The 12,987-nt window shown below is 45.9% G+C and overlaps 1 protein-coding gene across 6 annotated transcripts in view; it reads left to right on the top strand.

Annotated features, from left to right (window-relative positions):
• The window catches only part of WDR59 (WD repeat domain 59), a 108,649-nt gene that overhangs the window by 23,267 nt on the left and 72,395 nt on the right, over nt 1-12,987 (top strand). For 5 of the 6 annotated variants that reach the window (XM_037739265.1, XM_037739264.1, XM_017530567.2 and 2 more), the window contains exons 3-5: nt 5,004-5,139; nt 10,868-10,953; nt 12,626-12,706. In XM_037739265.1, the coding sequence (XP_037595193.1) occupies nt 5,004-5,139; nt 10,868-10,953; nt 12,626-12,706 (303 nt within the window). The remainder of the gene's footprint in view (nt 1-5,003; nt 5,140-10,867; nt 10,954-12,625; nt 12,707-12,987) is intronic. The other variant, XM_037739267.1, reaches the window with a different exon arrangement.

Here is a 12,987-nt window from a genome sequence, read left to right as displayed (position 1 = left end):
TTGAGACGGAGTTTTGCTGTTGTTACCCAGACTAGAGTGCAATGGCACGATCTCGGCTCACCGCAACTTCCGCCTCCTAGGTTCAAGCAATTCTCCTGCCTTAGCCTCCTGAGTAGCTGGGACTACAGGCACGCGCCACCACGCCCAGCTAATTTTTGTATTTTTAGTAGAGACGGGGTTTCACCTTGTTGACCAGGATTGTCTTGATCTCTTGACCTTGTAATCCACCCGTCTTGGCCTCCCAAAGTGCTGGGATTATAGGCGTGAGCCACTGTGCCCGGCTTTTTTTCTTTTTGAGATGGAGTTTTGCTCTTGTTACCCAGGCTGGAGTACAATGGCACGATCTTGGCTCACCACAACCTCCGCCTCCTGAGTTCAAGCAATTCTCCTGCCTCAGCCTCCTGAGTAGCTGGGACTACAGGTGCACGCCACCATGCCCAGCTAATTTTTTGTATTTTTAGCAGAGATGGGGTTTTACCTTGTTGACCAGGATGGTCTCAATTTCTTGACCTCGTGATCCACCCGCCTCAGCCTCCCAAAGTGCTGGGATTATAGGCGTGAGCCACTGCACCTGGCCACTACTATCAGATTTTTAAAGTTCAAATATTATTTTAATTTTCAAAAAATTTCAACTATTATTTTGATGTTTATTATTATTTATATTGTCTCTTAACTCTTGGAGAATATTGATTCCCAGATTTTTTTCTCTTCTTGGAGATGGAGTCTGGCTCTGTTGCCCAGGCTGGAGTGCAGTGGCACGATCTTGGCTCACTGTAGCCTGTGCCTCTCGGGTTCAAGCGATTCTCCAGCCTCAGCCTCCCGAGTAGCTGGGATTATAGGCGTGTGCCATCATGCCTGGCTGATTTTTGTATTTTTAGTAGAGACAGCATTTCACCATGTTGGCCAGGCTGGTCTAGAACTCCTGGCCTCAAGTGATCCACACACCTCAGCCTCCCAAAGTGCTGGGATTACAGGTGTGGGCTACTGCGCCACGCCTCTCTCCTGTGTTTATCTGCGTTTCCTTTGCATTCCCTCTCTTCTTCTTCCTTTTTTCTTTTTCTTTTTATTACTATTATTTTGGAGGGCAGTGGGCAGGCAAGAGAGGAGTTTTTTCTTTTTCTGTTTCGTCACCCAGGCTGGAGCTCAGTGGTGTAATCATGGCTCACTGCAGCCTTGAACTACTGGGCAAGCAATCCTCCTGCCTCAGCCTCCTCAGTAGCTGGGACTACAGGCACATGTCAGCACACCTGGCTAATTTTATTATAAATTTTTTTGTACAGATAAAGTCTTCCCATGTTGGCCAGGCTGGTCTTGAACTCCAGGCCTCAAGCGATCCTTCTGCCTCAGCTTACAGCACTGAGAGTTTAAGTGTGAGCTGCTTCGTCCAACCATAAAGCCTTGTTTTATTTTGGTTGTGTTAGTCTCTGTCTTTCAGGTTTCCTCTGGTCACTGAGGTCTTTGGCTGCTAACATTAAAGAGCGACTGGAATCTCTAAGTGGGTAGATGGTGGATCAGGTGGGAGCCAGGCCCTGTTTGTGAATGTCCAAGTGTCATTATCTCCAGGGTTTTGTTGTTGTTTGCTTGCTTCTGTTTTTTCTTGGGCTGGTCATTTTCTCCTGACAAGTCTCTATCGGAAGAGTAAGAGGCAGAGTTGTGAGTGCCACATAGAGGAAGATTTGAGTACAGCACTTTGCACTTCCCAGGTCTGGGGGTGGCTGAGGCAGCCACCTGGCTGGATGGGTTGCATGTAACCCTCTCCTTAGTGCTCTTTCACACACAGCTCTCCTAGCTTTGTTTTGCCTGTTGTCTTCCAGCCCTACCCCTTGCTCTTGTCTTGAGACTACAGCCTCCAGTTGTGGGGGGAGCAGCCTGCTTCACACTCACTTCTCTCTCCACGAACTTCGGCTTTATTTACCTTTTTTTTTTTGAGATGGAGTCTCAGTCTGTCACCCAGGCTGGAGTGCGGTGGCGCGATCTTGGCTCACTGCAACCTCTGCCTCCCAGGTTCAAACAATTCTCATGCCCCAGCCTCCTGAGTAGCTGGAATTACAGCTGCCTGCCACCAATGCCTAGCTAATTTTTTAGTATTTTTAGTAGAGACGGGGTTTTGCCATGTTGGCCAGGCTGGTCTCCAACTTCTGACCTCAGGCGATCTGCCCACCTCGGCCTCCCAAAGTGCTGAGAATACAGTCGTGAGCCACCACACCGGCCTACTTAGCTTTCTTTAGCTCAATTACCACTTGTCCATCTGCTTTTCATTTCCTGTCTCATTTTCGTCTTTGGAGGTTTTTTGTCTTTCTTTACTCTTATTGTAGTGGAGCATTGGGGAAAATGAAGATAAACACCTATGTTCTATCAGGCTTGTTCACCCTGAAGTGCCCACTTTCTGCTGTTGTACATTTGCTCTGTAATGTGTCTGCACCCCCATATTGATACACACCTCATATGTATAGCTACTAGCCTTGTACAATTATTCTTCTGATGGGACGATACCAGCCAGCCATCGCAAGATCAGGTGATTCCTTTGGAGGAGGCCAGAGATTTTAAGTGATCTTTGTTCTGCGATTTTCTTTTTTTTTTTTAAGATGGAATCTCGCACTGTTGCCCAGGTTGGAGTGTAGTGTGCGATCTCCGCTCACTGCAACCTCCGCCTTCTGGGTTCAAGCGATTCTCCTGCCTCAGCCTCCAAGTAGCTCTTCTGAACAGGAATACTCTGCTGCATTTTGGCTTCACGTATGTACAAGATGTTCTTCTCCTTGCACTTGGTGATATCTGGCGCGTGGTAGTACTGCCGGTGGTAATAGTAGTACCTCTTTTTTTGCGTGCTGCTGCTGTATAAACCTGCAAAGACAAAACCACATACTCAAAAGCCCCACTGGGTTAGACAGGCTTTTAGTTTTGTTATTTCTCGTAAGCCCCTTGGAAGGGAGGGAGGAGAACTTCCTGAATGTCCCAGCGTTTAGAAAACAGGGAATTCATCTCTCTAAGAAGAGATGTGGTGGGCCAGGCAGTCCTGTGAAGGCCTAGGGACTACAGGCATGCGCTATCATGCCCGGCTAATTTTTGTCTTTTTAGTAGAGACAGGGTTTCACCATATTGGCTACACTGGTCTTGAACTCCTGACCTCATGTTCCACCCGCCTCAACCTCCCAGAGTGCTGGGATTACAGGTGTGGGCCACCGTGCCCAGCCTTGTTCTGAACTTTCTTAGAAGTCCCGGAAGTTCTGTGAAATTGTGTTTTCCCCTGGCTTTTCTTCTTCTAATCCAACATCTCTTCTCAGAGTTTCTGCTACCACAAAGAGTTTGTATGCCATTTCCTGGCGCTTCTGAGCAGGGATGATTAATCTTTTCCTTCATTTTGGAGCCTGCCTGTTCTCATTGATCTCCATAGGCTTTGAGTGGTCTCTAGCAAAGAATCAAAACCTGATGGCTGCAGTGATGTTGATTCACACACCAAGGGTATTTTACTTAAAAAGAAAATAGTTGAATGCAGGACATCCCTGTTTTCAGATCATTCATATTGGTTGGCACCTTGGACGTTCCTGGCACTTAATATGTTTTTTCATTATTATTCCTTTTTGTTGTTATTGTTAGTTCCCCTCCTAATAGTTGTAGTTTAGTTTTCTTGACCAGAGAGTGGTCAACTTACAGGGGAATTTTGAGATTTTCTACTTCTACAGGATTTTGGCTTAGTAATAAGTTATATGTTTAGCTGCATGCCGTGGCCCACACCTGTAGTCTCAGCCCTTTGGGAGGCCGAGGCGGGCAGATCACCTGAGGTTGGGAGTTCAAGACCAGCCTGACCAACATGGAAAAACCCCATCTCTACTAAAAATACAAAATTAGCGGGCATGGTGGCACATACCTGTAATCCAAGCTCAGCTACTTGGGAGGCTGAGGCAGAAGAATTGCTTGAACCCGAAAGGAGGAGGTTGCGATGAGCCGAGATCACACCATTGCATTCCAGCCTGGGCAATAAGAGTGAAACTCTGTCTCAAAAGAAAAAAGTTGGCCAGGCGTGGTGGCTCACGCCTGTAATCCAAGCACTTTGGAGGCCAAGGCAGGCAGATCACCTGAGGCCGGGAGTTCAAAACCAGCCTGACCAACATGGTGAAACCCCATCTTAAAAAAAAGAAAAAAAAGAAGAAAAAAGTTATATGTTTAATTTAACTCACATTTGTTGAGTACAGAGCGCTGTGCCTAGTAATGTGAAGCATACAAAGATATTCAAGATGGCCGGGTGCGGTGGCTCACGCCTGTAATCCCAGCACTTTGGGAAGCTGAGGTGGGTGGGTCAGCTGAGGTCAGGAGTTCGAGATCAGCCTGGCCAATATGGAGAACCTCTGTCTCTATGAAAAATACAAAAAATTACCCAGGCATGGTGGTGGGGGCCTGTAATCTCAGGTACTCTATTGGAAACTCGGGAAGTGGAGGTTGCAGTGAGCCGAGATCATACCACTTGCACTCCAGCCTGGGTGACAGAGCAAGACTGTCTCAAAAAAAAAAAAAAAAAAAAAAAAGATATTGAAGACATGGTTCATACTGTGAATGCTTAGCTGACTCAGGACAAGAGTCTTAACATTAGTAGTCCTGCTACAAAGATAAATTCCGTGGTCAAAATGTAGACCATGCAATTGGAGTAGTGTGGAATTGATTAATTTAGTAATTAACCGTAGCGGCGGTGGTGGGTGGCGGTGTTGGGAAAGGCTGGGAGAAGGGCAGGTTGGAGCTGAATGCAGGGGAGGACCAAACTCTTGTGGGTGGATGTGGTACGGAAGGCCATCTCTGGAGGTGGGACTCTCACAGGGACACTTCTTCCCTTTGACAGCCACCTTGAGTTACTGTTGTTACTTCTTTGCCTTTCAGAGTAAATAAATGCCATGTGTGTTTGGGTTTTTTGGAGCACTGCTTGCAAATTGTAAGCAATTCCAAGTGTGCTTTTCTATCTTAATGCCAATGATGTCATGTTTTTATACTATTATAATGTTGATATTGGTCTCTAGTCGCAGATTCTTATACATCGTCAATCTAGATGCTCCTTTCGAAGGTCACCGAAAGATCTCTCGCCAGAGCAAATGGGACATTGGAGCTGTGCAGTGGAATCCTCATGACAGCTTTGCACACTATTTTGCAGCTTCGGTGAGCTTATTTAAGGAATACAGGAGAATGCTGTTAATTGTGTCATCTGGGGCTGGCGGATCTATGTCCTGTGTAGAGAAGAGAATACAATCCTCATTGCTCAGTTGGAAAAGAGGTTTGGATGGTTTTGAAAGAAAGACAGAGGCAAGTTACCGATTAAATATACATGGGAATGCTCGCTGGTCCCATCGGTGTCAGGCCTTGTGTTTCTAGGGACTGAATCCAGATTTTGAAAGGGAAGCAGGCAGATGCATCCATTACTGTGAGTGGTGAGAACCTGTTTCGTCAGCCGCACTGTAACTAGCCAGTGGACAAATGGCAGATGACTCTGAAAGACATTCTAAGGAGGGTAGCTGGGGAGCTGGTGTGGAGTTGACCTTCATTGCTTTCAGAGGGATCAGAAGACACCCCCTATCCTTCCATTCAAAGGAAGGGGTTCTTTGGTTGAGAATCATTAGATTTCATTAACCTCATCAGATTTTATGTGCCTGTTATGTGTTATTTTTTTCCCCAGGGAAAACGTGTAAGTTTTATTAGGTTTTCTAATAAAACCTAATAAAAGGGATTCATGACTCAAAAGATTCTGGGCTAGAACCTCTCTGGCATCTTTCTCCAGATTCTGTGTCACATTCTATTCTTCTAGAATAATGAGAGGTCTAAACTTTTTGCTCTTTTTACATTGGGCTGGCAGGAAAGTATTTAAAAGATTCCTTCTGATTCACCAGGGGCGGGACCACTGTACAGTCTGTCTGAGTCTGTTCTTGTCAGGAAAGGCAGTCTGCAGAAGGAAAGCATCTGAGCAAAGAAAGAACAACTTTGTCAGCTTGAGAAGGAACAGAAAGCCGCCCTTCCCAACCATTTCCAAAATAGGGTCTGACTTGAACTGTGGATGTCTAAGGTTGCGCTGATTTTCAGGGCTATTCTGAAAGAGAAAGGGAGAGGGAGTCTCCCTGCCCTTCCGGTCTCAGCCTGTTTCCTGGGTGATAGAGGGAGCTCTTTAGGTTGTTTTATACCTCTGGATCCTTATTCCCCTCTCACCCTCAGCCCCTGATCATCTGGTCCAGGGTTTTTTAACCTTGGCACTATTGGCTGATTAGGTCATTCTTTGTCATGGGACTGTCCAGTGCATTGTAGGAAGTTCAGTAGCATCCCAGGTCCCTACCTACTAGAGCTCAGTAGTATCCTTTCCTCCCCTTGTTATGACAATCAAAAATATCTCCAGACTCTGTCAGATGTCCTCTGCAAAGCAAAGTCACCTCTGATTGGGAAACATTGGTTTAGGCTGATGCCTCAGTAGTTGTACTCAGTGGATTAACACTGCATTTTTTCGGGAGCACTGACAAAGACAGCCTTTTTCATTTATTTGTTCTTTCACAATTAATCATTTTATTTTATTTTATTTTATTTTTTTTTGAGATGGAGCTTCACTCATGTTACCCAGGCTGGAGTGCAATGGCGTGATCTCGGCTCACCGCAACCTCTGCCTCCTGGGTTCAGGCAATTCTCCTGCCTCAGCCTCCTGAGTAGCTGGGATTACAGGCACGTGCCACCATGCCCAGCTAATGTTTTGTATTTTTAGTAGAGACGGGGTTTCACCATGTTGACCAGGATGGTCTCGATCTCTTGACCTCGTGATCCACCCGCCTCGGCCTCCCAAAGTGCTGGGATTACAGGCCTGAGCCACCGTGCCCGGCCCACAATTAATCATTTTAAAGTGAACAATTCAGTATCCTTCACTGCGTTCACACTGTTGTATAACCATCACCTCTCTCCAGTTCTCAAACATTTCTGTCCCTCCAGGGTAAAACTCCTTACTCATTCATTAATCAGTTTCTCCCTATTCCTCCCTCCCTTGTGACCCCTGACAACCACCAGCCTGCGCGCTCTCTCTCAATGGATTCATCTATTCTGGATCTTTCATAGAAATGAAATCATAAAATAAGTGACCTTTTATGTCTGACTTATTTTATTTATTTATTTATTTTGAGACAGAATTTCGCTCTTATCCTCAGGCCTTAGTGCAATGGCGTGATCTTGGCACACCGCAGTTGCCACCTCCTGGGTTCAAGTGATTCTCCTGCCTCAGCCTGCCATATAGCTGGACTTATAGGCACCCGCCACCACATCCGGCTAATTTTTTTGTATTTTTAGTAGAGACAGGGTTTTACCATGTTGACCAGGCTGGTCTCAAACGCCTAACCTCAGGTGATCTGCCCGCCTTGGCCTCCCAAAATGCTGGGATTACAGGCGTGAGCCGCCGTGCCTAGCCCCTGACTTCTTTTACTCAGCATAATGTTTTAAGGTTCATCCATGTTGCAGCAGGTATCAGAACTTTTTTCCTTTTTATGAGTCAATAGTATTCCATGTATAATTGTTTATCTATCCATCCATCAAAGGACATTTGGGTGCCTATTGAATAGAGGTGGTATGAGCATATGTATGGATGTACTTGTTTTCACTTCTTTTGGGTATACATCTAGGAGTGGAATTGCAGGGTCATATAATTCTGTGTTTAACTTTTGGAGGGAAACACCAAACTATTTTCTGAAGTGGCTAAATGTTTTATACTCCCATCAGCAATGCACAGAGTTCCAATTTTTCTACAACCTCTCCAAAATTTGTTATTTTTTATATTTTTTAAAAAATAGCCATCCTAGTGGGTATGAAGTGGTATTTTATTATGGTTTTAATTTACATTTCTCCAGTGACTAAGGATGTTGAGTATCTTATTGGCCATGTATATATGATTTTTTTGGAGAAATGTCTATTCAAAGCCTCTGGCCTTTTTTGAATTGGGTTGTTTGCATTTTTACTGTTGAGTTGTAGGAGTTCTTTATATATTCTGAATGTTAGACCTTTATTAGATGTATTATTTGCAAATGTTTTCTCCCCTTCTGTTGGTTGTCTTTTTGCATTCTTGATAGTGTTCTTAGAGACACAAAAACTTTAATTTTGATGAAGTTTAATTTACCTATTTTTTTTTCTTTTGTTCTTGGTTGGAAGGCAACTTTTTTTTTTTTTTTTTTTTTTGGAATCTCACTCTGTTGCCCAGGATGGAGTGCAGTGGTGCCATCGGTTCATTGTAGCCTCCGCCTCCCAGGTTCAAGGACTTCTTGGGCCTCAGCCTCCCAAGTAGCTGGGACTACAAGTGTGCGCCACCATGCCCAGCTAATTTTTAGTAGAGATGGGGTTTTACCATGTTGGCCAGGCTGGTCTTGAACTCCTGACCTCAAATGATCCACCTGCCTTAGCTTCCCAGAGTGCTGGGATTACAGTCATGAGCCACTGCACCTGGCCAGAAGGCAACCTTTTGAGAAATCTTTAGTTAGGCAAATCTGAAGTCAAGTCCTAGTTTTTTTTTTTTTTGTTTTTTTCCTTTTGAGATAGAGTTTCACTCTTGTTGCCCAGGTTGGAGTGCAATGGCACGATCTTGGCTCACTGTAACCTCCGCCTCCTGTGTTCAAGCGATTCTCCCAAGTAGCTAGGATTAAAGGCATGTGCCACCATACATTGCTAATTTTGTATTTTTAGTAGAGATGGAGTTTATCCATGTTGATCAGGCTGGTCGCGAACTCCTGACCTCATGATCTGCCCACCTCAGCCTCCCAAAGTGCTGGGATTACAAGCATGAGCCACTGCACCTGGTCAGGTCAAGTCCTACTTTTAACATTCAGTCTTTTATCTTCTGAGCCTTGCTTGCCTCATCTATAACGTGGGTGATGATACCCACTGTGTATGTGCTGGGAGAGGTCAGAGGCCAGATTCGTTAAGGTGGACTGGCACTAGCAGACCCTCCAGAAACGGCAGGGAACATTATTAGAAGATGAGGGAAGTTTTCTTTTCATTCCTATTCTCATTGGAAGCTATTTTGAATCCTAACCTTTTCACAAGAATCTTACCTTTTCAATGTGGAAACTGGTATTTCAGAATAAAAATCTCAGAATTGTATACATCTGTCTGTCTCTGAGCTAAAATGAAAATTGGTCTATTATGTATATATCAGTTCAGAAATTATTAAGTGGCCTGCTATTGTTCTCAATCTCTTGGTAATCTTTATCACTTTCAGTGTGTTTCATAAACTCATGATATGTAGGGAGCCTTTGCTGTTTGGTTGTGTTAAATGTGAAATGTACTTTGATGGAAGTTACTTTTCCATTTTACCTGTGATTTCTTCCGGTTCATTTTCCCTGTCTCTTTCTGCTTAAACCATTAAGAAATTAAATATAGGCACATTTCAAGGAGCGTTAAATAATTTTCTCTTCTAGGACACCCTTTTGATGGTCTTTCTTCTTTCTTTTCTTTTCTCTCTCTTTCTCTTTCTTCCTCCGTCCCTCCTCTCTCTCTCTTTATTTCTTTTCCTCCCTTCCCCTTCCTCTCCTTCCTCTTTCCTTCTTTCTTTCCTTTTTTTGGCCTCCCTCCCTGCCTGCCTCCCTCCCTCCCTCCCTCCCTCCTTCCTTCCTTCCTTCTTTCTCTTGCTGTGTCACCCATGCTGGAGTGCAGTGGCACAATCATGCCTTACTGCAGCCTTGACCTCCCAGGCTCAAGTGATCCTCCCACCTCAGCCTCCCAAGTAGCTGGGACCACAGGCATGTGCCACCATGCCTGGCTATTTTTTATTTTTATTTTTGTAGAGACTTCGTTTGGCTATGTTGCTCAGGCTGGTCTTGAACTCCTGGGCTCAAGCAGTCCTTCTGCCTTGGCCTTTCCAAGTGCTGGGATTACAGTGGGATTACAGGGATTACAGACATGAGCCACCACACCCAGCCTCTTTCTTCTCTCTTGTGCACCTATGGTTGTTGGGTTTTTGTTTATTTATTTTTATTTATTTATTTATTATTTATGGAGTCTCACTCTTTCACCCAGGCTGGAGTGCAGTGATGCGATCTCGGCTCATTGCAACCTCCACCTCCCGGGTTCAAGCAATTCTCCTGCCTCAGCTTCCTGAGTAGCTGGAATTATAGATGTGCGACACCACTCCCAGCTAAGTTTTGTATTTTTAGTAGAGACGGGGTTTCACCATGTTGGTCAGGCTGTTCTGGAACTCCTGACCTCATGATCCTCCCACCTTAGCCTCCCAAAGCGCTGGGATTACTGGTGTGAACTGCTGTGCCCAGCTGCACCTATGTTTTAAAAGAGTCATAGGACCCAGGTATGATGGCACAGTCCTGTTACCTTAGCTATGCTAGACGGTAGGGCAGGGGGATTGCTTGAGGCCAGGAGTTCTAGAAAAGCCTGGGTAATATAGACCCCATTGCAAGAAAAAAAGGAAAACAAACAAACAAAAAAACACCTGTGGTAGGTGGATTCTGGGCATTTGATTGGGGAAGGGTGAGATGGAGACATCCAGTATGCTAGCAGCTGGGGAAGACGAGTGTGTGACCTTCAGAGGGAGGAGGTTCCTCTGGTGGCTGGGACGTTTTCCTGGCCCATGAAGCTTGTGTGCAGAAGTGATTCTGCACCTTCAGTTCAGCTGTGACTGTTCAAGATGCGTCTCTTAAGATAGTCCTGCCTTTCCATTTTGAGATTCACAGACCTACATACTGAGCTGAAGTTAGCTCAGGCTAATGTTAATTGTGCTTATTTCTGATGGCTTTTTAAAAAAGAGTTCAGCCTGAAGGATCTCTGCCATGCGTGAGATCCCTGGCTTCCTCTTTTCCGCCTTAAGCTGACTGGGGCAAGAGCAGCTACCCCAGCGTGCATGCCTGTGGCCTTCTTCCCTTCCTTTCAGAGTAACCAACGGGTGGACCTTTACAAGTGGAAAGACGGCAGCGGGGAAGTTGGCACAACCTTACAAGGCCACACTCGTGTCATCAGGTAGGCACCAGCCCTCCGCAGCTCCTTGGCTGGCTTGCTTTGTCACAGTCCCCTGGGGAGAGAAATGATGATGCGGTCCTCCTTGCCTGGCCTGACCCTCTGTGTTGCACAGGCCCCGGGTGGTCAGTGTGTTATTCGCATTCACTGGGATGATGGTGAAGAACACAGTGAAGAACAGCCGGCATTTAGGAAGCTCCATCAGGTAGCTGTTGACCCCCATCCCAGATGACATCCTGGACGGATATAGCTCAGTTCAGAGTAAAGGATTAGAGCTGATTTTTTAGCGGGGGACGGAGTCTCGCTCTGTTGCCCAAGCTGGAGTGTCGTGGCACGATCTTGGCTCACTGCAGCCACTACTTCCCAGATTCAAGTGATTCTCCTGCCTCAGCCTTCTGAGTAGCTGGGATTGCAGGCACATGCCACCACGCCTGGCTAACTTTAATGTATTTTTTAGTACAGGCAGGGTTTCACCACATTGGCCAGGCTGGTCTCAAACTCCTGACCTGAAGTGACCCACCTACCTCAGCCTCCCTAAGTACTGGGATTACAGGCATGAGCCACTGTGCCTGGCTTAGAGCTGATTTTTCTCACGGGAGGGGAGGAGGTTATTCAGCAGAATCCCCCAGTTTGTGATCAGTGGTGCCTGGGAGGACATGGAGATGTCAGGGAGTGGCCCTTGGCTCTTTCTCCAGCAGCAGTAGGTTCCCGCACAGAGCTCCTGCATCACAGTTCATTACCCAGGGGCACAGCTGCCTCCCAGTTGGGGACTTCCAGTTGGTTTTGAGTGTTCCTTGATCCACTCTTTCCCTGGGTCACTGTTTCCGGGCTAAGCTGACCTGGAAGTGCTGGGAAAGGTGGGATGTCTGGGTGGGGTGGAATGTTCTGTGGAGTCGCTGCCTGTCTAGGAAGGAGAGCAGGGGTAGGGGACGCCACAGGCTTTTGGCCCTCTCTGGGTGCTGCCTGACAGTGTGGCACTTTGCCACTGCTTAAGGATGTTAGCTTTACCCAAGGTGCCTGTGGTGGAATTTGATTTAGAAAATGGTAACTCAAAGATTACTATGTGTATTTTTCCTTTGTTTTGTCTATTTAGAGACAGAAAGGTTGTGTTTTGTTTTTTTTGAGATAGAGTTTCACTCTTGTGACCCAGGTTGGAATGCAATGGCACAGTCTCTGCTCACTGCAACATCTGCCTCCCAGGTTCAAGCTATTCTCCTGCCTCAGCCTCCCGAGTAGCTGGGACTACAGGTGCCCATCACCACACCTGGCTAATTTTTGCTTTATTAGTAGAGGCGGGCTTTTATCATGTTGGCCAGGCTGATCTTGAACTCCCAATCTCAAGTGATATGCCTGCCTTGGCCTCCGAAGTGCTGGGATTACAGTCATGAGCCACTGCACTCAGTCCAGAGAGAAAGTTTTAAGTTGAAGCACTCCATTTCTTTTTTGGAAGCAGGTGTTAATGTATCTGACAACTATAGGGCGAAGGACCCAACAGTTACCTTCCAAACTCATGTTCATTCCCAAGGAACTTTGGAGACTCCCAGCCTCAACCACATTAAGAAGTCCATCAACAATGGCATTCTGAAGCCCCTGGAGACTCGATGTGCTAGTGCTTTGGACCTGGACTCTGAATTTTTTTTTCTTTTCTTTGTTCTGTTTGTTATTTGTATCCCAGCGACTTGGACTGGGCAGTGTTTGAGCCAGATCTCCTGGTTACCAGCTCTGTGGACACCTACATCTACATTTGGGATATCAAGTAAGAACAATTAGGAGGTGTAACCACTTGGTTGAGGGTGATTTGGGACCTTTGCTTTAGCGATCAAGTGTCTTACTTGGTTTCCCCTTGATACAGACCTTGGGCCAAGGATTTGAGTGCAAATATATTATTTGGGAGTGAAAGACATGGTTGTAGGGGGATGGAGATGAGAGCTAAGACCTCTCTAGGCAAGACCTTAAGGAGAATTCTTCCCTAGTTAGACTCCTCACTCCTTCCCCCTTCCCCCCCCTTTTTCACCTTCCCCCTTCCCTCCTGTTTTT

Source organism: Cebus imitator, unplaced genomic scaffold, assembly GCF_001604975.1.
Source record: "Cebus imitator isolate Cc_AM_T3 unplaced genomic scaffold, Cebus_imitator-1.0 Scaffold66, whole genome shotgun sequence".
Lineage (NCBI taxonomy): Eukaryota > Metazoa > Chordata > Mammalia > Primates > Cebidae > Cebus > Cebus imitator.
This window is presented reverse-complemented; position numbering and strand designations above follow the sequence as displayed.